This window comes from Zalophus californianus, chromosome 10 (assembly GCF_009762305.2).
Source record: "Zalophus californianus isolate mZalCal1 chromosome 10, mZalCal1.pri.v2, whole genome shotgun sequence".
NCBI classification, from domain to species: Eukaryota; Metazoa; Chordata; class Mammalia; order Carnivora; family Otariidae; genus Zalophus; species Zalophus californianus.
In genome coordinates this window covers 72358401-72384353 of record NC_045604.1, presented here as the reverse complement: position 1 = coordinate 72384353, position 25953 = coordinate 72358401, and the positions used below count along the sequence as shown (strand labels likewise).

Genomic DNA, 25953 nt, shown 5'->3' with positions numbered 1-25953 from the left:
GATCATGACCTGAGCTGAAGGCAGATGCTTAAGGACTGAGCCACCCAGGTGTCCCTGGAGATTGCTTTTTTTCTTGTAAATCATTAAGACAGTTGCAAACTGATGGAGATTCCTGTCCTGCATGAGTGTGATCTCTATCAGGTAACCACTTGTTTTTCCCTTTCCTTTGTTCCAGGGCATCCAGGAGGGCTTGAGGAATGTCACATATATTCCACCTTAGCGGGGGTTGGGGGGGACAGTTTGCGGGGTGTCAGCTTGTGCTTTGCCCTCAGCTCGCGTTCTGCCCCCTCATCAGGAACACGGCAGCAACTGGTGAGGGTGTGGAGAAGCCCGAGCCCTTGCTCCCTTGCTGGCGGGGATGTAAAGTGGTGCATCACTTTGGAAAACAGTCTGCAGTTCCTCCAGTGGTTAAACACAGTTACTATTCAACCCAGCACTTCCACTGCTAGGTGTATGCCCAGGAGACAATACGTCCTCACAGAGGCTTGTACAATAGTGTTCACAGCACAGCCAAAAGGCAGAAACACCCCAGTTGCCCCTTAACTGACGAATGGATAAACAACACATGGTCTGACCATATAACGGATCATTACCCTGTGGCGCCTGGCTGGCTCAGTCAGAAGAGCATGCAACTCTTGATCTTGAGGTCGTGAGTTCGAGCCCCACGTTGGGGGTGAAGATTACTTAAATGTTTTTAAAAAGAGTATTACTCAGCTGTAAAAAGGAGTGAGGTGTGATATGTGTTACAGCGTGGACGAACCTTGAAAACCATTATATTAACTGAAAAAGGCCAGACACAGAGGACCGTGTATAGTATGATTCCATTTGTGTGAAATGTCCCAAACTGGCAAATTTACAGGGACAGAAAATGACTGCTAAGAGCTGGGGGAGTGGGGAGTTGTTGCTAATGAGCACGTGATTTCTTTCTGGGGTGATGACGTGTTCTGGGATTAGGTGGTAGTGATGGATGCACAGCTCTGTGAATGTGCTCACGCCCACTGAATTGTACACTTGGGGTGAATTTTATCTCCCTAAAGCTGTTCTTAAAATACCTTTTATGTTTTCTTCCAGTACTTTTAGCTTTTTTTTCCACTTTTATAGCCCATCTGGAATTTTTGATTTAATAAGTGAGAGAGGAAATTAATATGGTGGCTTAAATTAATGTGCTTTAACACAGTTAATAGTCTTTCCTCACGGTTTTCAAAAATCTTGGCCATTCATGCAAAAATTTAGTCGTCCATATGAATTTTGGAATTAGGTTGAATCTTTTAAAAAATTCTGTTTGAGTTTTCATTGGGCTCATGTTAAAGATAGAGGCTAATTTAGAGAATTGATGTCTGTCTTTATTTATTTATTTTAAGTAACTTTTATGCCCAGTGTGAGGCTCGAACTCACAACCCTGAGATCACAAGTCATGCACTCCACCACCTGAGCCAGTCAGCTGCCCAGAGAATTGATGTCTTTAAATATTTACTCTTCCTGTCAAGGGACATTTCCCCAAGCTTTTTTGATCCTTTTGTAAATGTGTTTTACGTCCCTAGTAAATTTTTTTAGTGTGTTTTGTAATTAGGTAATTTTTATAGATAGGCTATTTTGTGAATAGGTTATAGATATACATAGCACAGAACTCACAAGGCACAAAGGTGTGTGCACTGAAAAGTACATCTCTGTCACTGCTACCCTCAGACACCAGTTACCCTCCTGGTTGCAACCCCCTTAGCCAGATTCTTGGTGTCCTTGCAAAGATATGCTTGGCTTGGGGCGCCTGGGTGCCTCAGTCGTTAAGCGTGTGCCTTCAGCTCGGGTCTCCCTGCTCGTGCTCTCGTGCGCACGCGCTCGCTCTCGTGCCCTCTTTCAAATTAATTTAAAAAAAGTTTATTGTTAATTTTAAGTAAGTAAATATTTATGTGTTTTGGTTTTTTTTTAAAGATTTTATTTATTTATTTGACAGGGCGAGGGAGCACAAGCAGGGGGAACGTTAGAAGGAGAGGGAGAAGCAGGTCCCCTGCTAAGCAGGGAGCCCGATGCGGGTCTCAATCCCAGGACTCTGGGATCGTGACCTGAGCCGAAGGCAGACGCTCAACCATCTGAGCCACCCAGGCATCCCAGTAAATATTTATTTGATTGAAAAGGTATGCATTGAGAAGTCTTGCCCTCAGCTCGGTCCCCTTCTCCCCCACGCCCTCACCCTCCTAGGTCATCTCGGTTAGGAGTTGCTCCTACATCCTACCTGTGTTCGTGTGAATGCAGTAAGTACAGATGAGCCCCTGCCTCTGTATTTTAGTCACTGAGCAGACCCTGGAGAGCTTGCTGTGAAAGCACCACTGTTACCTTCCTGTCTTTTTCTTGACAGCCACGTAGTGTAGTGGTAGGAGTCCAGGAGTTGCTTGGGAGGCAGGCACCGTGGTTGAGGTACTGTTCTTCTCAGTACCACAGGGCATGTGGGTGGTTTCCAGGCATTTGCTGTTCTGTACAATGTTACAGTGTTATGGCCCTTTAGCTCTGTCTTTATATACAGGTTCAGGTGTATCCAGGGAGCGAAGTCTCCACACACAACTGCCAGATATGAGAGGGTATATGCATTTGTAAACTTGACCAGTGTGGCCAAATCACCTTTCACTGGGTCAGGCCATTCTTGCTGCCCTGCGAGCCTCCCTCACGGGGCCACCAGAAGTACCGTCTGGAAGTTGCCCCTGAAGTAACACGGGTGTGTGGGCATCTCTCCCTTTATCTGAGCTGGTGAAGGTTAAGCGTGGTTGGAACTGGGGCACGGTGCCCATGTCGGGGCCTCAGAGTGGGGAGTGTTGATTGAGCTGCTGGGGCTGCCGAGCCCTGCCTGATGCCCTTCTTTCCTGTCCTGATGTACATTCCGCCAACTCTGTGTGGGAGAGTTGCTGCTGTGCTGTGTCCTCACCGACACTCGGGATTTCCAGACGTTCTAAATGTTTGTGAATTTGATGGTTACAAAGTGGTGTTTCGGTTGTGATATTAGTTGTATTTTGATAAATTGCCAGTGAAGCTGAACATCTTTTCATGGTTTATTGGCCATTTGTTTCCATTTCTGTGAAATCCTACTCATGTCTTTTGCCCCAATGTTTTCTTCTGGATTGGTTGACTTTTCTTATCATGTATTTTTGTATATACTCTTTTTTTTCTCAGAGGGAGAACCAGACTCCCCACTGAGCAGGGAGCCCGATGCGGGACTCGATTCCGGGATCATGACCCAAGCCAAAAGCAGTTGCTTAACCAACTGAGGCACCCAGGCGCCCCTTGTATATACTCTTTATGGGCACTAATCTTCTATCACTTCATCCTTTGTCAGTCAGGAATGATTGTTGGAAATGTGTTCTCCCAGGTGTAGCTCGCTGCTTCACTTTGATCCTGGTGTCTGTTTTTGTTTTTAGATTATTTATTTGAGAGAGAGGGGTGGGGTGAGCACATGCGCTGGAGCTTGAGGGGGAAAGACAGGGAGAGGCAGAGGGAGAAGCAGGGAGCCCAACACGGGGCTCCGATCCCAGGACCCTGGGATCATGACCAGAGAGGAAGGCAGATGCTTCACCGACTGAGCCACCCAGGCACCTCTTGTTTTGTTTTGTTTTTTTTTGATGAACGGAAGTTCTTAATCTTTTTTTTTTTTTAAGATTTTATTTATTTATTTGACAGAGAGAGACACAGTGAGAGCAGGAACACAAGCAGGGGGAGTGGGAGAGGGAGAAGCAGGCTTCCCGCTGAGCAGGGAGCCCAATGTGGGACTCAATCCCAGGACCCTGGGATCATGACCTGAGCCGAAGGCAGACGCTTAACGACTGAGCCACCCAGGCGCCCAGAAGTTCTTAATCTTGATTTTGTCAACTATACCAGTCTTTTCCTTTGTGGTTTACCCAAGATTCTGTAAGCTAAGGCCTGTGGGTTGGGTTAGGCCCATGGCCTGTTTTTGTAAATAAAGTTTTATTGGGGCTCAGGCATGCTTATACTTTCACCTTTGTGGCCACTTTCCTGCCATAATGGCAGAGTTGAGCAAGAGAGACCACAGGGCCCAGAAGGCCTAAAATATTTACTGTCTGTCCTTTCCAGGAAATGTTTGCCAACCTCTGTTTACTCCAAGGTCATAAAGATCATCTACTTCCATAAAAGTTGTTTCCTGATGCATTTCTACCAAACAGGAGTAGGAGCCTTTATTTGAAGCTTTACTCATTCTCTCTTTGCTGGTAAACTTTCTCATGGGCTTCATTTTCAAGATAGGAGATTAGAAAAAACAGAACTAGCAATCACAGGCTAATTCTGGCTATAAACAAATTGTGTTTGGCCCAAATATATTTTTTTAAATATTTTATTTATTTATTTGACAGAGACACAGCGAGAGAGGGAACACAGCAGGGGGAGTGGGAGAGGGAGAAGCAGGCTTCCCACGGAGTAGGGAGCCCGATGCGGGGATCGATCCCAGGACCCTGGGATCATGACCTGAGCCGAAGGCACACGCTTAAGGACTGAGCCACCCAGGTGCCCCTTGGCCCAAATATGTTTTTAAAAAGTAGTTGCAAATATTTGAAGTCAGATTTCACATAAATATTTGAATTGCTTATTTCTTTTGAAAACTGAAAAGTTCTGGGAGTTTTGGTTTACATTCCACAATGGCAACAGTCTCTTGGGATACGGTGGCAGCTGCTGCCTCCTGCAGATGGACCTGCCCTCTCCAGTTAGGTGTAGTACCACACGCTCAGTTGCTCTTCATCCACAGCCCATTGGTGCCCTTTCTTTTTTTTTTTTTTAAAGATTTTATTTATTTATTTGACAGAGAGCACAAGTAGGCAGAGAGGCAGACAGAGGGAGAAGGAGAAGCAGGCTCCCCACCGAGCAGGGAGCCTGACATGGGGCTTGATTCCAGGACCCTGGGATCATGACCTGAGCCGAAGGCAGCCGCTTAACTGACTGAGCCACCCAGGCGCCCCTGTTGATGCCATTTCTTCATATAGTAAATTACTTGATTGATGGTCTAGTGCTAAAAACAGCCTTGCATCCCTAGGATAAACGTGCTTGGTCATTAGTATCATTTTTACCTGTTGCAGGATTTGATTGGCTAATTTTTTATTACGGACCTCCATGTCTGTGTTCATAAGGGATATTGGTCTCTTATTTATTGTGTGCATGTAATGTCTCTGGCAGACTTTGATAATTAGGGTTATGCTGTCATCATAAAACTTGTCAGGAAATATTCACTCTGTTTTCTGAAATAGTTTGTGAATATTGGTCTTATTGTCTCTTCATATGTTTGATAGATTTCACTGGTAAAAATTCTGGGCGTAGAATTTCATTTGTGGAAATTTTTTTTTTTTTAAAGATTTTATTTGACAGAGAAAGAGAGCACAAGCAGGGGGAGCAGTGGAGGGATAGGGAGAAGCAGGCTCCCTGCTGAGCAGGGAGCCCGATGTGGGGCTCGATCCAAGGACCCTGGGATCATGACCTGATCCGAAGGCAGCCACTTAACAACTGAGCCACCCAGGTGCCCCTGTGGAGATGTTTTTGAAAACAAATTCAATTTCTTTTTTTTTTTTTAATTTATTTGAGAGTGAGAGAGAGAGCCCAAGAGGGGGTAGAGTCAGAGGGAGAAGCAGGCTTCCCGCTGAGCAGGGAGCCCGATGCGGGACTTGATCCCAGGACTCTGGGATCATGACCTGAGCCAAACGCAGTCGCTCAAGCAACTGAGCCACCCAGGCACCCAAAAACAAATTCAATTTCTTTATTAGATATAAAGCAGTTTAGAATTTCTGTTTCATCTTTTGTCACCCTGGATAAATTTAATTTTTTTCAAGGTAATTTATCCATTTCACCTAAGTTGTTAAATTTCTTGCCATGAATTTGTTCAGAATATTTCCTTATTATCCTTTTAATGTCTGTAGATTTGTTATGATAACCCCAGCTTCATTCCTGATGTTAACGATTGGTGTTCTCTGGTTTCTTGATCAGTTCAGGGGTTTACCCATCACTCCTGTTGATCTTTTTTAAGAATCAGCTGTGGCTTTAATTTTCCTCAGTGTTTATTTTCTGTTTCATTGATTTGTACTCTTTGTTATTTCTTCCCTTCTATTTTATTTGGGCTGACTTTGTACTTTTTTCTAGGGTGAAACCGTAGGTCATTGATTTTAGACTTCTTTTCTAACCCAAGCATTTGAAGCTGTAAGTTTCCTGCTATGTGCTTCTGTGGGTGACCCCACGGCTTCTAACATACTGTGTTTTTATTATTGCTCAGTAATCTCCTTTTGATTTCTTCTTTGACCTATGGATCATTTAGTATATGTTGTTTAATTCCCAGATACTTGGGGTTTTCCTAGATGTTTTGTTATTACAGATTCTGACTTAACTGTGTAGTATTCAGAGAGCTTACTTGGTATGATTTCAGCCCTTCTAAGTTTATTAAGACTTGTGGCCCACTTACTGTGTTTCCTAGTGAATATACCATGTGCATTTGAAAAAATATGCTTTTCAAAAAGAACCGTATTTTACACTTGGGTGTAGTATTCGATGAGTAAGTCAAAGTATTTCATACTGTAGTTTAGACGATCTTTGCCTTGATTTATCTTTTCTTTTGGTCTCGTTCTATCAGTCGTTGAGAGAGAGACAGCTTTGACTTTCTTTTAAATCTTTTAGTTTTTTTTTTTTAATTTTTATATTTATTTTAGAGAGCAAGAGAGAACAACCAAAAGTGGGGGGAGGGATAGAGGGAGAGAGAGAAGCTCAAGCAGACTCCCCGCTGGACACAGAGCCTGACACTAGCTGATCCCACTGCCCTGAGATCATGACCTGAGCCGAAATCAAGAGTCGGACGCCTAACTGACTGAGCCACCCGGGCGCCCCTAATTCTTTCAGTTTTAATGTCACATTTTGAAGCTCTGTTATTAGACACCCAATTGTGATTAAGCTTTCCTGATGAATTGTATCTTTTATTCTGAAATATATCTTTTTCTCAAGTAATACTTGTTTTGAAGTCTGTTTTGTCTGATATTAATATGGCCTCCACCCTTGCTAGGCTTACTTTGTGCACGGTATCTCATGTTCCGTCCATTCCTTTTCAGTGTATTTAGTTTTTATATTTGTGTTTTTTATTTAAGATTTTATTTATTTGAGAAAGAGAGCATGCAAGTGGCGGGGGCGGGGTGGGTAGGAGCAGAGGGAGAGTCAGAATATTCCAAGCCGATTTCATGCCGAGCGAAAACAGGGCTTGATCCCGTGACCCTGAGACCATGACCCAAGCCGATATTGAGTCGGATGCTTACGGGGCGCCTGGGTGGCTCAGTCGGTTAATAAGCGTCTGCCTTCGGCTGAGGTCATGGTCCCAGGGTCCAGGGATCGAGCCCCACATCGGGCTCCCTGCTCCGCGAGAAGCCTGCTTCTCCCTCTCCCACTCCCCCTGCTTGTGTTCCTTCTCTTGCTATCTCTCTGTCAAAAAAAAAAAGAGTCGGATGCTTAACTGACTGAGCCACCCAGGCGCCCCTCTGTTTTTATATTTGAAGTGATTGCTTTGTAGACAGCATATCATTAAGTCTTGCTTTACCATTTCTGACAGTCTTTGCCTTATAATTGGAGCGTTTAGTCCATTAATATAAAATGCATTTATTGGTATAGTTGGTCTCTATTGTTTTATTGTCTCCTCTCATTTTTTCTCCTTCTTCCTTTTTTTGCCTCTTTTTGGATCGGTAAATATTTTTTAGAATTCCATTTTAATTCATCTAATGCTTCTTTAGTTATACCTTCTTATGTCTTTTTTTTTTAGTGGTTTGTCTGGTGAATGTAATGTTCATCTTTTTCATAGTCTGTTTAGAATTAGTATTGCAATACTTTGTAGAAAATGAAAAAAACTTGCAACTGTATTAAAGTGCATTTCCTCTCTACTCCATCTTTTTTTTTTTTTCTTAAAGATTCTATCCATCCATTTGACAGAGTCACAGCAAGAGCAGGAACACAAGCAGGGGGAGCGGGGGAGGGAGAAGCAGGCTTCCCGCTGAGCAGGGAGCCCGATGCAGGGCTCCATCCCAGGACCCTGGGATCATGACCTGAGCCAAAGGCAGACGCCCAACGACTGAGCCACCCAGGCGCCCCATGTACTCCATCCTTTATGTGAGAGTTGTCATATGCATGGCATGTACATCTGTTATAAGCTCCATAAGACAATGTTTTAACTTTTGTTTAAGTTATTGTATATATTTTGTTTTATTTTTTTAAGATTTTATTTATTTTTTAGAGAGCACAAGCACTGGGAAGGGGTAGAGGGAGAGGGAGAAGCAGGCTCCCTGCTGAGTGGGGAGCCCCACATGGGGCTCGATCCAAGGACCCTGGGATCATGATCTAAGCCAAAGGCAGACGCTTAACCAAAGTCAGACTGAGCTACCCAGGTGCTCTATTGTATATATTTTAAAGAAATTAAGAGAAAAATACTTTTGTATTTATCTGGGTTGCCGTTTCTGATGCTCTGCCTTCTTGAAGATCCAGGTTTCCATCTGATATCATTTCCATTCAGCCTGCAGAACTATAGCATTTCCTTTCCTGCTGGTCTGCTGTTAAAGACTTCAAAGATGTACCGTTGTTTTCTGGAAGGTTCGCTGTCATTCACATTATTGTTCTCCCATGTAATGTGTCATTTTTCTCTGGCTGCTTCCAAGATTTTCTTTTTATTTAGTTTTCAGCAGTTGACTATGATGTGCCTGGGGGCTTTTCTTTGAAATTATCCTGCTAGTGGTTCACTGAGCTTTTGAATCTGTAAATTGATGTCTTTGGTAAACTTTGGGGGAAATTTTCAATCATTACCTCAAATATTTTTTTCTGTCCTATCCTATTCTCTTTCCCCTCTCCTTTTGGAACTCCAGTTACATGTAGTTAAATCTTTTTTTCTGTCTATACCTGAGACCCTGTTTTTTTTTAATCTTTTTTTCTCTCTGTTTCACACTGAATAATTCCTGTCATTCTATTTTCAAGTTCACAGACTCTTCTCTGGTGTCTCCACTTGGTTGTTAAGCCTTCTAATTAATTTTTAAATTTCAGATAACTGTATTTTTATACCTAGAATTTTCACTTGGTTCTTCTCTTACAATTTATATCTCTGAAATTTCCCACCTTTAATTTTGAACATATTTTACTATAGATCATACAGTATTGTAATGACTGTTTTAAAACCCTCTGATTCCAACATCTGGATCTTCTTGGCGCCAGTCTCCATTGATTGACCCTTCTCTTGAGCAGGGGTCACGTTTTCCTGTTTCTCTGTGTGTAGTAACTTGTTATTGCATCCTGGACATTGTGGATGTTACCTTGTGGAGTCTCTAGATTGTGTTATATTCCTCTGAAGAGTAGTTCTTGTTTTAAAGTGGGCTATTAAAAACTAGTTGAAGCCCAGCTGCAAGCAGAACCGTTTGATTTTTATTCTTAATGGGCTGTTTGCATTTTCCCCCCACATGCATGGTTCAGGGGGTCAGCCAGAGACTTAGAGGAGTTTATTCCCCAACCTGGGGGCTCCCTTTCTTTTACTCTCTCCTTTCTGGGACCCCCCCCCCCATGTTTTACCCTTTATGGTTACCCTAATCTCTCCTCTCGTTCTTCCGGCCAGAAAAATTATACATTGTGTGTGCATCAGCCAGCCACCCTTTGTAGAATCTGCCCCCATTCTGTGCTCTTCCCTTCTTCCAAGTGTTGGCTCTTACGCAGAAACTGCCTGCTTTTGCTGATTTCTCCAGAGCCTTTCAGGTAGTCCTTTTGTTGTGGTTCCTAAGTACATGGTTGTTATCCACAGGAGGTTTGGTTGGAGGCTGTAATGGCCTGTTGTACACAAAGTGGCACTCTGTAGTAAAGACAAAAAGTTAAATTGTTCTCTATTCTACATATGGTAAAAAGGGAGACTGTCCATTTGGGATATGTAATTCCAAGAAAAGAGTCTGCATATTTCTCACGGTTTAAAATACTAAGTATGTCTGTATCTAAAGTACTGTACTTAAGATGTCATCATAAGGGGCGCCTGAGGGGCTCAGTTGATTAAGCGTCTGCCTTTGGCTCAGGTCATGATCCCAGGGTTCTGGGATCAAGCCCCGGATCGGGCTCCTGTTAACCGGGGAGCCTGATTCTCCCTCTCTCGGCCCCTCCCCCCGCTTGTGCGCGCGCGCGCTCTCTCTCTCTCTCTCTCTCTCTCTCTGTCAAATCTTAAAAAAAAAAAAAGTCATTATAAGAAGCAAAACCATAGTAAGAATGGGTGCTTGGGTGGCTCAGTAAGTTAAGCATCCAACTCATGATCTCAGGGTTGTGAGATCCAATGTGGGCTTCCCCCCCCCCCAGCATGGAATCTGTTTCTTTTTCTTTTTTTTCTTTATTATTTTTTAAAGATTTTATTTATTTGACAGAGAGCACAAGTAGGCAGAAAGGCAGGCAGAGGGAGAGTGAGAAGCAGGCTCCCTGCCGAGCAGGGAGCCCGACACGGGGCTCGATCCCACGGCTCCGGGATCATGACCCGAGCCAAAGGCAGTTGCTTAACCGACTGAGCCACCCAGGTGCCCCTGGAATCTGTTTCTCTCCCTCTTCTCCTTCTGCCAGTCCCCTGCTTGTGCACATGCACTCTCTCTCTCTCTCTAAAAATCTTTAAAAAAAGAGAGAACTGATAGGGCACCTGGGTGGCTCAGTCGGTTAGTGTCTTGCCTTCGGCTCAGGTCATGATCCCGGGGTCCTGGGATCGAGTTCCACATCAGGCTCCCTGCTCAGTGGGGAGCCTGCTTCTCCCTCTGCCTCTCTCTGTCTCTCATGAATAAATAAATAAAATCTTTAAAAACAAACAAAAAAACCATATTAAGAACAATGGCAGATGTAGAGGGGAGATGAGTGATTAGAACAAAAAAAAGTATCCAGTGTGTTTTGACTCCTTTGCCTTACTTGGCTGCCCCTGTAGGCAGTTACGTTTTTAATTCTTGCTTCTTCCTGAGAAATGGCCCTGCAGGACCACTACCACTGTCTTTTGGCTGACCGAATGTCCTGTGTCTGAGCATGGTGATGTTTGTTGTGATAAAAGTTGCATGTTTGTAAGGAGAGCTGCTTCTGCACTAGAGGCCATGGAGTAGGGAGAAGTTTGTGCCCTCTTGCCTTCCTTGAGTTTGATACTAAGAAACACAGACTTGTTTCTGCCCTTGGGTGGTGACGTGTTCTCTCTGAGCAAAGTCAGTAGTAGAGGGGCGTCTGGGGGGCTCATTCGGTTATGTGTCCGACTCTTGATCTCAGCTCAGGTATGGATCTCAGGGTTGTGAGGTCAAGCCCCGCGCTGGGCTCCACGCTGGGCATGGAGCATACTTAAAAAAAAAAAAAAAAAAAAAAGGCCACAAGCTGGCTTAGAGCTGCAGTTCGAAATGAGCAGTGTAGGAAGTAAGTGCTGTGAATTCATAGTAGGGAGAGGTGGTTATGAGGTGCTGGGGTTGGGAGCACCTCACCCTGGACTCTGAAACAGTTCGGGTAGAGAGAGGGACATGCTTGCAGCCTGAGGAAACAGCATGAGCACTGGCAGGGGTGTGTGGAGTGTCAGATTCAAACTGTTCCCATTTTGTGCGACCCCAAACCACCACACAGAGTAACACACAGACATGGCTGCCTGGCACTGAAGCTTGTGGTTTTTCCTTCAGGGTGTAGAGGAAGCGTGAAGACAGATACTGTATAGATAGTGTTTGTATCTGCTTCGGGCTGATTGACTGCACTGTTGGTTTATTCATACAGTCATTGTGGGAAGTATAACTCTCAGTCAAATTTGCTCTCAGTAGTGCTGTTGATTACTTTAGTCTTGGAATTAAATGGAAGGTCTGAAAGCCCTGGTTGGAAATATGGATTGGTTATTTGTTCCTTTTTCCTTACGAGGAAGACTTCTCTGTTTCTCCCATCATGAATAACAGATCATTCCAAAAAGATCGTATTCAGTGGGAAAAACAACAGGAATAGGGAAAATGAGACATGGGAAAGTGGTGTTGAGTCTTGGAGTGAGGAAGGCCTTTACCAATAGGACTAATTTTGGAAGGCCGTGCACCTCGCCTCTGGTGGCTATGTCAACTTTACGGAGTCCGTGGCTACACTTGGCCGCCTCCTCATCCGGAACGTGGAACAGAAGCTGTACTGGTACTAGAAGCTCTATGAAGGGCAACCGATGCATCTGCCACAACGAGCTGCTCACCATCATCCACATCCATCATCCGGGCCATTAACCCCTGCAGCGACTTGACTGTGAGTGTGGAGGAGTCACCGATATGGTGTTCTCCAAGATTGATGTCAGTGGCAATGAGGAACCTTCCCAGAGGAGCTCATGGAAGGCATTTGGAAGGACCCAGATGCCCCTGGACATGCTGACATGGAGCCTGGACCTCACCCGCATCATGTGCAGGTGCCAGAACGGCAAGCAAAATGAGGGTGCGGGAAGGAGGCTGGTGATGGGGAGACTGAGGCAGCCAGCTGAGCCCGTTGCCAGGCTGCTTTTCTGTATTGGGGAGGGGGTGTGTGCTGGTGCCTGGGGTCGTCATCATTGTAATACTAGATACAGCCTACTGAAAAACAAAAACGAAGACTAAGTTCATTAAACTCTGAAGTACTCTACAAGTCAGTAAGAAAAATACTATAGTAGAAAAATGGTCAGGATATCAGAAGTTCATCATGAAAAAAGGAAATAGAAAATATTTAAAAATATGGGTAGGTGCTCAGGTCTTGCTCGTGGCAAGAGAAATGTAAATGAAAACTACAGTAAAAATTTTACCCGACCCAGGACACCTGGGTGGCTCAGTCGTTAGCGTCTGCCGTCAGCTCAGGTCGTGGTCCCAGGGTCCTGGGATTGAGCCCTGCACCAGGCTCCCTGCTCGGTGGGAAGCCTGCTTCTCCCTCTCCCACTCCCCCTGCTTGTGTTCCCTCTCTTGCTGTGTCTCTGTCAAATAAATAAAGAAAACCTTTAAAAAATATTTTAAAAAAGGGCGCCTGAGTGGCTCAGTCGTTAAGCGTCTGCCTTTGGCTCAGGTCATGATCCCAGCGTCCTGGGATTGAGCCCCGCATTGGGCACCCTGTTCACCTGGGAGCCTGCTTCTTCCTCTGCCTACCCTTCCCCTTGCTTGTGCTCTCTCTAACAAAAAAATAAAATCTTAAAAAAAAATTTTTTTTACCTGACCTATAGGCAGGGGTCCAAAGTTTCCCTAAGGCCATCCTAGCAGGAGTGTGAGGTGACACACCCCTGTGCTGCTCCCGGAATGTGAGCCGACGGTCCCTGGAGGGTGACTTGGCAGCACTGACCATATTGTAATCTGGACATAACCTGGGACCTGGTGAGCCCACTTCTAGATGTGTACACCGACATGTGTCCATGCAGGAATGAAATGACACGTGGTTGAGAATGTTTTTTATTTTGAAACTTTTTACTCTGGAGTGTTTTCTACCTTACAGAGCTGTTCCTGCTGTAGTGCACAGGGTCCCCTTGCCTTAGTTTCTCCTAATGTTAACATCTTACGTCACCATGGTATGAGGATTAGAAATGAGTAGCAGTGGTGCTGATTCATGGGCCTGTCTTACTCAAATTGAGTCAGTTTCCCCACTGATGTCCTTCTCTGTCCAGGGTCCTACACCGCAGGTCCTTTCCGGCTCTGATGGTTCCTCGGTCTGTGTGTGTCCTTCATGATCGTGACACTTTGGAAGAGTACTGCCCGTTATCTCATAGGATATCCCTAGATTTGGGTTTGTCTGATGGTGTTTTTATGATTAGGTCGAGATGCATTTTTGGCAAGACAAGCAGGGAAGGGAGGCCATGCCCTTCCACGCCACCAGGATTGCAGGGTGTTGACCTGTCTCACTCCTGGTGACAGTGACTGTGGTCATTTGGTCCGGAGGTATCTGGCACTTCACAGCAAACGACTGTTTTTCTCTTTGAAATCAGTGTGTGTCTTGTGGGGGATACTGTGAGATTTTGCGAATGTTCTCATGGACATTTAAACCATCCACGGTTTCTCCCTGTCACAGCTGCAACTGTGCTTGCCGAATGGGGACCGCACCATTAATTGTAATTCTGCTGTGAGGAAGAGGTCTTCTGTCCCCCGTTTATTTATAAGTCAGCTAAGTGTGGACTAACTGATGCTTATTTTATTCGCCGGCTGTAAGCTTACAGTCCATTACCATCATCCTTTTGTTGCTCAGACGGTCCTAGGTTTTGCCTTTGGGACTGTCTTCCAGTTGGAGCCTGTGCACTCTTGGAGACCCCATCCTTGGGGCCCTTCCTCCCTTTCTGGCACCATCTTTGTGTTCTCCAGCAGCCCTGGAGATGGCATTTACACACCAAGGTCTGGGTGTGGGGAAGGTGACCAGAGTGGCCCGTTCTGGGACAGTTGTCCTCCCTGTGCGGGTGTGCTGCTGGTGTGTCGTGGCCTCTGCCCCCCCCAACCCCCCACCTCCGTATTTGTTCCGGCACCAGTCTGTGAATCAGCGAGAATCTCCCATCCATTTCCAGTGCAGCACCCCCCCGGTGCCGCCAGGCCTCCTCCTTCCCCTTCGGTAACTGCTTCCTCCTGCCGTGGGACCCACGAGCTACTTACTTGCCTGATCCGAGTAGCTGCCGAAAGCCGTTTCAGAAGCGCTCACAATTCTGCTGCAGTAATTATATGCGGTGCTCTCTGAGGCTGACTTGACAACCACAGTACCATTTTTGAAGTCATTTAGGTTCTTGTCTTTTAGGGTGCTTAGGTTGTTCATAATACAGCTATGCGTATCTATTATGGTTTCTGTCTCATTGAATGTGCCCCGCACCCCCCACAGGTGCTCCTAGTTACTCTTCGGTTGTGCAAGAAAGAACTGTGGTTTTGAGAGTCGGATATACGAAAGGGCATACTCAGAAATGTCATATTCCCCTCAGCTCTGCTCCCCTGTCCCCAACTCCCCCACTCTTTCTCTTGTGTTCCCACATACCCATTATGGGTTGAGTTGTTGCCTCCCAAAAAGATGTTGAAATCCTGACCTCCATGACCTGTCATTGTGACCTTATTTGGAAATAGGGTCTTCGCAGCTGATCAAGTTAAGATGGGGCTGTTAGGGTGAGCCCTGGTCCAGCATGACCATGTCTTTATAAAACGGTGGAATTTGGACACAGAGTCTGACGTGCAAGAGGTTGGACCCCATGTACAAGCCAAGGGACACCTGAGGCTATGGAATCGAGGAGAGGGGCCTGGGACAGATTCTTCCTTGCAGTCTCAGAAGGAACCAGCCCTGCCAGCACTCTGATTTTGGACTTCTAGCCTCCAGAACTTGAGATGGAAAATTCCTGTGGTTTCAGCTGCCCAGTCTGTGGTGCTTGGCCACAGGAAGCCCAGGAAACAGCACATACCTCTTCTAGGTGTTCAGTTTCTTGTGGTTTGAATTGTGTGTCCCGAAAAGATACATCCACGTGCTAACCCCGGGTACCTGTGAATGTGACCTTATCTGGAAATAGGGTCTTTGCAGATGCAAATAAAGATGAGGGTGTACTGGATTAGAGGGAGCCCCAAAATCCAATGTCACTGGTGTGTCTGACAGGGAAATTGGGACACGGGAGATACACACGGGGAGTGAAAACAGAGCTTGGAGCCAGGCAGCTGCGAGTCAAGGAACGCCAGGACTGCTGACAGCACCCCAAGATGGCAGAGGTGTGGACAGACTTCCTCAGAGCCTCTGGGAGGAACCAGCCCTGCTGACACCTTCAGTTTGGACTTCTGGCCTCCAGAACTATGAGGGGATGGGTTTCTTTTTTTTTTTTTTTTTTTTTTTATTATGCCTGATGGCATTAAGTTTATTCTGAGGGAAAGCAGAGTTTGGGGTACCACGCTGCCCCCTCCACAGCATCCCCCAGGGCCACAGAGGAACCTCTATCAGAGAAATCAGAGTCCTAGTGTCACACAGTAGAAGACGGGGAAGCAGAAGATCTGCTTTTTCATTAACATAACAATAAAAAAAAAAAGAAGGTCTGCTTTTTCATCCCAATAGTTTTGCTTCCCCTGGCCAGCCTTAAAGTCTGGCATTTATGGCTGGAGGCACAGGGCCCATCCACTTCTCTCCCAGCAGGTGTGCCAGCAACTCCATCCGATCAGAGCCAAACAGCACGTGGGTTTGGCCATCCAGATGGGCCACGGTGATCGGCAGCCCAAAAGCCCCATATTTGCAGGCTGCCTCGGTGGTCTCCTTGAGCTTGTTCTTCACGTTTGGTGTTGAGACCTTTTCCAGGAGTCCCCGGGCTTGTTCTGTAGACATGCCAGCTTTCTCTGCAGCGGCCAGGATGCTCTGGGGCTCCGAGATGTCTTCATCCCGTGACCAGACACGCATCCATAGTTCCCTGGACACTTTCTCCAGCATCTCTGGGTGCTCCATGCTCACAGCGGTGAGGAATCTCATGGCTGATAAACTTCCTTTTTCAAGGATCACAGAGAAGAAATCCTTGGGGAACTGCACGGGAATCTGGACATGCTGTCCCAGGAGTCTAATATCATTTCTCATATATTGGGCTTTGCGGGGAAGCAGAGCTGGTGGCTGGTTTCCACTGTCTTTCATGATCCCCCCGATGAGGCTGGGGCGCAACTGCAAGTTGATGTTCCAGATGTTCTTATACCGGCACAGGACCTCGAAGCCCAACCAGGAGTAGGGGGACAGCACATCGTAGAAGAGCTCCAGGGTGCGCGGCAGGGGTCCCATGCTGCGCGGCAGGGGTCCTACGCTGCAGCAGCGCCGAGGGGATGGGTTTCTGCTGTCGTTAGCCACCCAGCATGTGCTGCTTCGTTCCAGCAGGCCTGTGAAATGATCTCACAAGTTTCTGGTTCATCCTGCCTGTGTTTCTTGTGCACAGAGCGGTGAAACATGTATATTTTTCTGCATCGTCTCCTTTCATCCATCAAGGAGGGTAACGTGGTAGATAATTCTTTGGCACTACAGAGCATTATTTTTTAACAGTACAAGACAAGAAACAGTTTAAACATCCATCAATTGAGTGCTAAATACCCATTACAGTGGAATAGTACTTGTTCGTTAAAAAGAATGAGGAGCTCTGTGTCCTGACATGGAATGATCTGTGAGATGTGTTATTTTTATCTAAAAAAATTTTTAAGATTTTATTTCTTTGAGAGAGAGAAAGTGAGAGAGAGAAAGCCTGAGAGAGGGGAAGGTCAGAGGGAGAAGCAGACTCCCTCTTGAGCAGGAATCCTGATGCCGGACTCTATCCTGGGACTGCAGGATCATGTCCTGAGCTGAAGGCAGATGTTTAACTGACTGAGCCACCTAGGTGCCCTTATTTAAGTTTTTATTTTAATTTTTAAACTGTGTGGATAAAGTGAACAATGGAGTTAGGCCCAGATAATTAAATACTTAGACTGTTTGGAAATTGAATATTTAGGTTTTTTTTTTTTTTTTAAGATTTTATTCACTTATTTGAGAGAGTGAGCACGCACGAGCAGGGTGAAGAGAAGAGAGAGAAGCAGACTCCCCGCCTAGCAGGGAGCCCGATGCGGGGCTCGATCCCAGGACCCTGAGATCATGACCTGAGCTGAAGGCAGACATCCAACCGACTGAGCCACCCAGGCACCCCCAAAACTGTCAGTTTTTTAAAAATTAGTGTATTTAAAAACTGAAAACCAGCAAATGATCTCCCCTAATCAGGAAGGGGACTCACAGTGTCTCACGTTAGTTTTCTGACTTCTTGCTCAGCACAGCAGACTGAGGAACGACTGTGAGGGAAGAAGGCAAACCCCTCTCTCCAACTCTGTGGTCTGCAGCCTGGCGTGCTGGACAGCCACCCCCTGTGGACACCTCCAGCCCACCTTGCAGGACGGAACCCACCTTTAGCAGGAGCCCCTCAAGACAGCATCGCTCACTGGCGTTGGTTTAGTAGGTGCTTAATGCCCAAGGCTTTTAAGGAGACAGGTCAGACACTGCAAGACATCCCGTGTCAAAGTTTAGACCTGCATGAGCTGCACCCACCTGCTGTGTACGACACACGTTGGTCAGAAAGGAATGATTCACAATGTCCAGAAAGGACCTGGAGGTTTCAAAACAATGTATCAACTTGTGGGAGTCTGCCTCTCCCTCTCCCTCTGGCCCTCCCTCAGCTTATACCCTCTCTTGCTCTTTCTCTCTCTCTCAAATAAAATCTTTAAAAAAAATAAAATGCTCTTTTAAAAAATACCTGACAGTTTTGGACACCAGTTTAGAACATGGTGAGACTGTTTTGGAACATTAATATAAAAATTTGGATCCCTCTTAGGGGTATATTTTTCCCCCCTCTTTTTCATGGTTGTCACACAGTAAGGAAGGCTGGTGTGTGTTACTGCGGGCTCGGAGCGGGGGGCTGTGAGCGCCAAGGCATGTTTGAGTTTGGTGGGTTTGTGCAGGATCCCTCCCAGGCCACACGTGGGAGTGATGATGAGGGCCTCTGCCCACCTCCTGCAGCTCTGCCCCTGAGTTGGGATTCTTTCTTGGAATTTGATGTGTGTGAGGATGTGTTACCAAACCGTATGGTGAAGTGCCCGCCGTGTGTCTGGCCCTGCCACCCCGAGTGCTCCCGATCTCGTCTGAGATACCCACCGGCTGCTCAGCATTCGGTCACTTCGAATTTCCCCTGGGTGACCTTGGGGCTTTTGATCAACGGCCTGCCTTAGAGATCTCCACGTTAGCGTTTGCAGGACCTACCAGACATGTTTCCGATGTCTTACTAAATGTTTGTTCTTTCTGCTTGTCTTACCAGGAATACCCTTTCTGTGTCCTTGGCGGACCCCGGCCCAGTCCAGGAACCCCAGGCAAAGCCTGGCGTCGAGCTTCCACGCTGGACGGCTCTTCAGCTCACAGGCTGTGGAGGACCGGACGGAGGAGCCCCTGCACTCCATCATCAGCGGCACCGAGACCGTGCAGGGTACTGTGCGCAGCCGGCCTGTGAGGGGAAGTTCTTGAGGCAGAAGCAGTGATTGATAGAGCCACCCACTTGCTTCAGTCCGAGGGAGGGTTCCCCCAAACAAAGCATCCTCCGTTTCCTGCTTGGCCAGGAGCTGCTGACTGCCAGCCTGGTGTGTCTTGCCCCCTCTGGTGGTCACCCGTGAGCTCGCGGCCGGCCACTCGGTGTGGTGATTCATGGCCCATCTGCTAATAATCATGGAAGCAGGATATAAACCCAGCCATTGGCTGTGCCGACGCAGGCCTGCACGCTCAAGCTGTCCTGTCACCTCAGAAGTCTAGAAAAGCAGTCTCTGCAGCCAGTACTCACGTGGGTCCGTTTCTGGCTTTCACATGAGATGACAACACAGTCTCTGATGTTTGGGTTAAGAAGTGAAATTTTCTTGTTCATTTGTTTTCTAAATAAATAATTTGGAAACCATGGTTTTGAAGAGCAGAATCTAGGGTCTGGTTATTAGAGCCAGTCCGCTTCTCATGTCCTTGGGAAGTGCCGGCCCCGACTGGCCCTCGAGGTAGTGGCCTCGAGGGGACGGGTCTCAGTGGTGGGAAGCAGGGGAGGCTCCCTTTGCCCCTTCCTGTGGATAGAGGGGGCCCCTGGCTTGTCCTTTCTGACACCTCCTCCCTGAGAGCCCCAGTGACGTAGTTTCTTTTTTTTCACTCCTTTTTTTTTAAGATTTTATTATTTTTTTAAAAAATGTTTTATTGTTATGTTAATCACCATACATTACATCATTAGTTCTTGATGTAGTGTTCCATGATTCATTCTTTGTGCGTAACACCCAGTGCTCCATGCAGAATGTGCCCTCTTTAATACCCGTCACCAGACTAACCCATCCCCCCACCCTTCTCCCCTCTGGAACCCTCAGTTTGTTTTTCAGAGTCCATCGTCTCTCGTGGTTCGTCTCCCCCTCCGACTTACTCCCCTTCATTCTTCCCCTCCTGCTTTAAGATTTTATTTTTAAGTAAACCCTACACCCAGCGAGGGACTGAACTCACAACCCAAGATGGAGAGTCACATGCTCCACTGACTCAGCCAGGCGCCCCTTTTGTTCACTCTTATGAAAAATGTTTAAAATTCATTACCTGAAACATTCTTTTGAATGTTACATAGCATACCATAAAAATAAAAACTAAACTTTTCTGCTTGTGTCTGATTCATTACCAGGTTCCATTTCCAAACACGAGTTCCAGGCTGAGACAAAGAAGCTTCTGGACATTGTTGCCCGTTCCTTGTACTCAGAAAAAGAGGTGCAGTATCTGTTCATCACTCCCAGTGCTAGCAGCGTTTCTTTTTGAAAAAACGATTTTTATGCTACTCTAGGGAAATGCCAGGTAGTGTAATAACTGTGAGAATGCATTAAATTTGGACAGGTCTGGATCTTAGTTACCAGCAAGAGTATTTTTACTAAAATCTGTTTGGATTTCATGGACAGATAGGCCCAGATGACTCTTCGTGCTAGATTGACTCCGGGAGTTACTTTTGCTGATAGTTTAGAAGCCTCCCCACCCCCCAGATACTTGGCGTGGGGGCCCTGGGGCTCATTTCTTTGGCGGTGGCAGTATGCTCTGAGGCCCTGTGTTACCGTGTCACGTGGCGGGTGGTCACCAGGTGACCACTAGATGGACGGCGGGGCTATGGGAGGAAGGCCCCCCAGCCCCATGTGGAGAGAATAGGGGCTGAAAGGCAGTGAGGAACGACAGGCTGTGGGAGAAGTCGAGAACAAGTGGTCCGTTGTGTCCATGTTCGTTATTGCTAGAATGCAGAGGGGAATTTTGGGGAAGGGTAAAGCACAAAATTCCAATGTTAAAAGGGACTTTTTAGGAAATACTTTCCAGGCTTGTGCTGCCGCACGCCATATTGAGGTATCCCTGTGATCTCCAGCTTCTGTGCCCTTGGGGTCACATCACCGTGCTTCCTCCCTCACCTGCAGGAAGAAGGTCTGTTTGAGGCAAAGGTGCTTCTCAGACACAGGTAGTTGGACCATGTGGCCCTTTCCTCCCCGGAGCGTGGTAGGCCTTCACTAAAGAAAGCTAGAGTCTTCAAGGCGTAGAAGAAACAGGTGTCAGGGGATATTTTGACATCCTTGGTCAAGAGTTGGGCAAGAAGTGGTGGCACGGGGCTCTTCAAGTTTGAGCTGACATAACAGATCGGCACCTGCTTGATTTTCAGGACAGAGCAGCATGGTTAGAGTTCACTCCTTAAAGCAGTGTCAGGGAGAAGCCCTGGGCCTTGAGTCATTTTGGGAGCTGCCTTGGAGAAACTCTCTGAGAAAAGTGGGAGGTCTTTATGGTTAAAACACTGAATATTCTTTGGTAGTTTTCCCCGGACTTTGAACACACGCTGTGGGTGCTGCTGACCAGGACGGCCTGTGGCGCTGGCATCTTCTTTCTGCTCCTGTAGGTGTTCATACGGGAGCTGGTCTCCAACGCCAGTGACGCCTTGGAAAAGCTGCGTCACAGGCTGCTGTCTGAAGGCCAAGTGCTGCCGGAAATGGAGATCCACTTGCAGACGGACGCCGAGAAAGGCACCATCACCATCCAGGTACCCCCTTCTGAGTGCCCTGCCCCCAGCGCTACCCCCTTCTCTCCTGGGGCAGGGGGGCTGGACCTGCCTTTTCATTCCATCTCCGGGCTCCAAGTGACGCGCCATCTGTCTTCGTTGTTGACTCTTGTTTTATTTTTTTTTTATTTTATTTTTTTAAAGATTTTATTGATTTATTTGAGAGAGAATGAAAGAGAGAGAAAGCACATGAGATGGGGGGAGGGTCAGAGGGAGAAACAGACTCCCCGCTGAGCAGGGAGCCCAATGCGGGACTCGATCCCGGGACTCCAGGATCATGACCTGAGCCGAAGGCAGTTGCTTAACCAACTGAGCCACCCAGGCGCCCTGACTCTTATTTTAATTTACTATAAAAATAACCCTTGTTCAGTATAGAAAATTTGGAAAACACAAAAGAAGCAAGTTTAAGGCTTCATTTGGGGCTGACAACTGTTACCGTGTTAGTGTAGGTTTTTGGTGTCTGTGCATTTATTTACATATCTAAACGTTGTTAAACTGTGTGTCATTTTTAGTGTTTTCTCTTTACATTTTTAACTGTACTTTTCCTCTCGTAATGCGTGTTTCCCCGTGTCATTAAATATCCTGCAGTACTATTGTTAATCACAGCCCGGTGTTTGGATTAACGGTCTTACTTTAGATGAAACAATACTTAGGGCTGTTGTAACCTGTTGAAAATTAATTAAGGTCAGAAAGAAAGGCAGAAGTGGGGGGCTCATCTGCAGTGGTTGAGGGACACCGTGTTGCTGAGACAGCTGCTTCAGGGTCCTGGGGTGATGGCTGGAACTGGGGAGGGGGGCGCCTGCAAGGTGGAAGGACGTGCTGTGGAGGCTCTGAGCCCCTGACCTGGGCTTCCTGCCTCCGCCAAGGGGATGGTGCTGGCGGGGGGGGGCTCTTAGGCCGTTGCTCGTTCCTTCTGGTCTGCGTGTGTGCACCTTTTTTGCTGTTGTTTTAAGAAGCTTTATTGAGGTAAGATTTATACACAGTAAAATTCAGCAGGTTCAGGTGCACACATTCTGGTGACCACGATGCCATCATGATTTCCTCCCCCAAGGTCCCCACTGCCTTCCCAGCTCGTCAACCACTCATGTGCTCTCTGTCCCTTCAGGTTTATATTTTCTAGAATTCCATAGAAACAGAGTTTGGTCTGACTTCTTGCCATCAGCAGAATGCTGTGAGATTCATCCCTGGGGCAGCACGTAGCTGTAGCTTGTTCCATTTCCTCCTGGAGAAGTATTCCGTCGCACGCGTGCAGAGCACTCGGCGTCCACTCGCCGCGTGATGTGCTTCGGCTTGTTTCCACTTCGGGGTGTTCGGAATAAAGCTCTTGGGTGAATGCCTAGGAGTGGGGCCGCTGGCTCCAGGAGAGCTGTGTAACCTTGACACATGCCAGGCTGCCTGCAGTGGGTGTCCTGGTTTGCTTGCTGGCTGCGGCGGCTGGGAAGTCGTCACGGCTGCTGTCCTTGCTGGCACTGGTTACTGTTGGCCGTGGAGATGGCCATTCCAGCGGCTCAGCTTTTTGTTTGCTTATTTATTTGAGAGAGAGCACTAGGGAGAGGGAGCAAGAGAGAGCAAGCATGACTGGGAGCGGAGGGAGAGGAAGAAGCAGGGAACCCACCGTGGGGCTCGATCCCAGGACCCCGGGATCATGACCTGAGCCGATGGCAGACGCTTAACCATCTGAGCCACCCAGGCGCCCCCGGGACTGAGTTTTTATTGTGCATTTCCCTCGTGATTAATGGTCGATCCTGAGCATCTTGTCATGTGTTTGCCACTTCTGTATCTTCCTTGTGAAATGTCCAGATTTTTGGTTTATTTTTAATCAAGTTGTTTTTTTAATTGAGATGTGAGACTTCTTTATATATAGTTCTGCATGTAAGTTGCATATCAGATACGTACTCTTTTTTTTTTTAAAGATTTTATTTATTTATTTGACAGACACATCGAGAGAGGGAACACAAGCAGGGGGAGCAGGAGAGGGAGAAGCAGGCTTCCCGTGGAGCGGGGATCCCGATGTGGGGCTCGATCCCAGCACCCTGGGATCATGACCCGAGCTGAAGGCAGATGCTTAACGACTGAGCCACCCAGGCACCCCTCAGATACATACTTTGCAAATTTTTTTTTCCCAGTGTGTGGTTTGCTTTTTTATTTTCTTGGTGGTTTTTGAAAAGCAAAAGGTTTTAATTGTAATGAGGTCTAGTTTATCACTTTTTCTTTCTGTTTCATGCTTTTAGTAATGTAAGAAATCGCTGCCTCTTCCACAGTCAGATTTTCCCGTGTTTTCGTGTAGAAATTGTGCAGTCTTCGCTGGTCCTCTTGTGTCTGATCTGTTGGGGGCCTGGTGTGAGGGGGGCTGAGGTTGGGTGCACTTTCAGCACCATCTGCTTTCCTTTCCCCTGTTGAGTTCTCTCGGAACCTTTGTCAGAAATCAAGGGACACAGTCTGCACAGTTGTTTCTGGACTCTCTTCTGTCTCTTGGCTCTGGGTTTCTTTGCTAGGGGGGTTTGTTCTGGTGCGGCCGGCCCCCCGGACTAGAACTGGTCTCCCTGATGACGTGTGCTGTGACTTCCCCAGGTCCTGCCTGGCACGTGTAATTCATGCTCCCCCCCCGCCCCCCCCCGGTCCCCGGCTGTCCGCCCACGTCCATCCCAGCTCCCGCGTGCTGGCCTTGGAGCTTAGCATGCCTCTCTCCTCAGGACACCGGTATCGGGATGACACAGGAAGAGCTGGTGTCCAACTTGGGAACCATTGCCAGGTCGGGGTCAAAGGTAAGCCCCCCCCCGCCCCTTCCTCAGGGGCTGCAGCTGGTACCCCCCTTAGGGCTCGAGGATCTGTTCTCGAGGCCACCTGACCAGAGAGGGCAGGACCCAGAGGGCTCTAGGCCCCAGCGACAGCAGGACTATTCTTGGGTGCCAGCTCTGTTGGCGCCGTGGGAGCGCTTTGCCCTTCACGGGGACCTCTGAGGTGGTTTCCCTTTCTTATAGATGAAGAGGTAGAAATTAGTACTTTGTAGCTAGAAATCGGCCAACCCCAGGCTCCAAGCCCGTCTGTCAGAGTCTGGAACGCACCATTCTGTCCCTGCCTTTCTCCCTCTCTCAGCGATTGCTTGAGGCCGAGGGGGCCTGGCAGAGATAGTCATTCCTCCTCTTCATCCTCAGCACCATTCATGAGACTAGGCCATGTCTGTGGATGGGCAGCTCTGTGGGGAGGAAACGCCCTGGGGGTCGTGGCTGCCATGTGACCCTCAGGGGGCAGGCGATCCTGGGACCTCTGCCAGCAGTGAGTTGGAGACTGGTGGCCCCCATCTGCCTGTGTACCTCTCCTTGGTTTTGTGGGCCTAGGTGGTGCCTAAAATGGTACCATGCAATGATGAAAGTGCTGGAAGTAGTGTAATTCTTAGTCCAAAGTGACTTGCAGAAATTCTTTTAAGAAACCATATTGCCATAACAGTTCCTCCCCCTGTTACATTCTTGGTTCTATTTCTGTCAAGGAAAGTCTGTGCCGTCACATACAATAGCCACCAGCTACACATGCCTGTTTGAATTTAAGTTAAATGTAATTTAAAACTTGGTTCCTGGGGCATACTAGCCCCACTTGAGTGCTTGAGAGCCAAATGTGGTCCACAGCCACCATATTGGGCCATGTAGAACACTTCTGTCATCGTAGACGGTGCCATAGCAGTGAGTGGGTGCCTTTTACTTCATTTTTAATCTTAGAAACTTTGATAAACTGGAGTCATAAAAATTGTCTTCTGATACCATATCAAACCTGAATGTGGTATATACCGTTTTCCCCTGAAGCTTAGAATCTAGGAGACACGCAGAAGACACATTTAGGAAAACTCTGGGGGTCACTCTTTCTGTGCCCTGCCTGCTCAGATCGCTGCCCCCCATGCCTGGGAAGTGTGGCCCACCTGTCTTAGTTTCCGGGCTGGACCATGTGGTGAAAAACCACTCAATGTGGTTGTCTTGAGGATGAAGGGTGTTCCCCACCAGTGCTAGGGGAACGGACACAGGGAGTCACATATATGCGTTCTGCCTGGGGAAGGGGCCGCCCTTCTTCTGACCAGCCTTCGCCACCACAGGCCTTTCTGGATGCACTGCAGAGCCAGGCGGAGGCCAGCAGCAAGATCATCGGCCAGTTTGGAGTGGGTTTCTACTCTGCTTTCATGGTGGCTGACAAAGTGGAGGTCTATTCCCGTTCAGCGGACCCGGGCAGCCCTGGTTACCAGTGGCTCTCAGATGGGTGAGTAAGTGAGAGCGGGCCTCACGTCACACACACGGAGTGCCCTGGGGCCACCACAGCCAAGCGTACCTGATGTGCACCTGATGTGCACTGCGAGGGTCAGCTGAGATGTTAGCACTTCACTTGGAAAGTTAAGAGTCACTTCACTCTTTGGGGAACCAGTGACTCTTTCCCCTCCAGATGGCGCATGCTGTCTGTGCCTTAGGTTTGTGCTCTGGAGC

General features: G+C 47.4%; 2 protein-coding genes across 2 annotated transcripts in view; one reads left to right on the top strand and one right to left on the bottom strand.

The window, feature by feature from the left end:
* TRAP1 (TNF receptor associated protein 1) overlaps positions 1-25953 on the top strand; it is a 52614-nt gene that overhangs the window by 9502 nt on the left and 17159 nt on the right. Inside the window, exons 2-6 of the mRNA XM_027614157.2 lie at positions 18728-18892; positions 20096-20178; positions 21332-21472; positions 24184-24255; positions 25572-25732. Of these exons, the coding sequence (XP_027469958.2) occupies positions 18728-18892; positions 20096-20178; positions 21332-21472; positions 24184-24255; positions 25572-25732 (622 nt within the window). The remainder of the gene's footprint in view (positions 1-18727; positions 18893-20095; positions 20179-21331; positions 21473-24183; positions 24256-25571; positions 25733-25953) is intronic.
* LOC118356051 (glutathione S-transferase kappa 1) lies at positions 15770-16711 on the bottom strand. Its single transcript, XM_035722557.1, has one exon. It carries the CDS (start codon positions 16684-16686, stop codon positions 16006-16008), a length of 681 nt encoding a protein of 226 aa, XP_035578450.1. The 5' UTR covers positions 16687-16711; the 3' UTR covers positions 15770-16005.

Bases quoted from the DNA above. Each gene is read 5' to 3' on its own strand.
- LOC118356051 (XM_035722557.1), bottom strand. From the start codon at position 16,686: ATGGGACCCCTGCCGCGCACCCTGGAGCTCTTCTACGATGTGCTGTCC.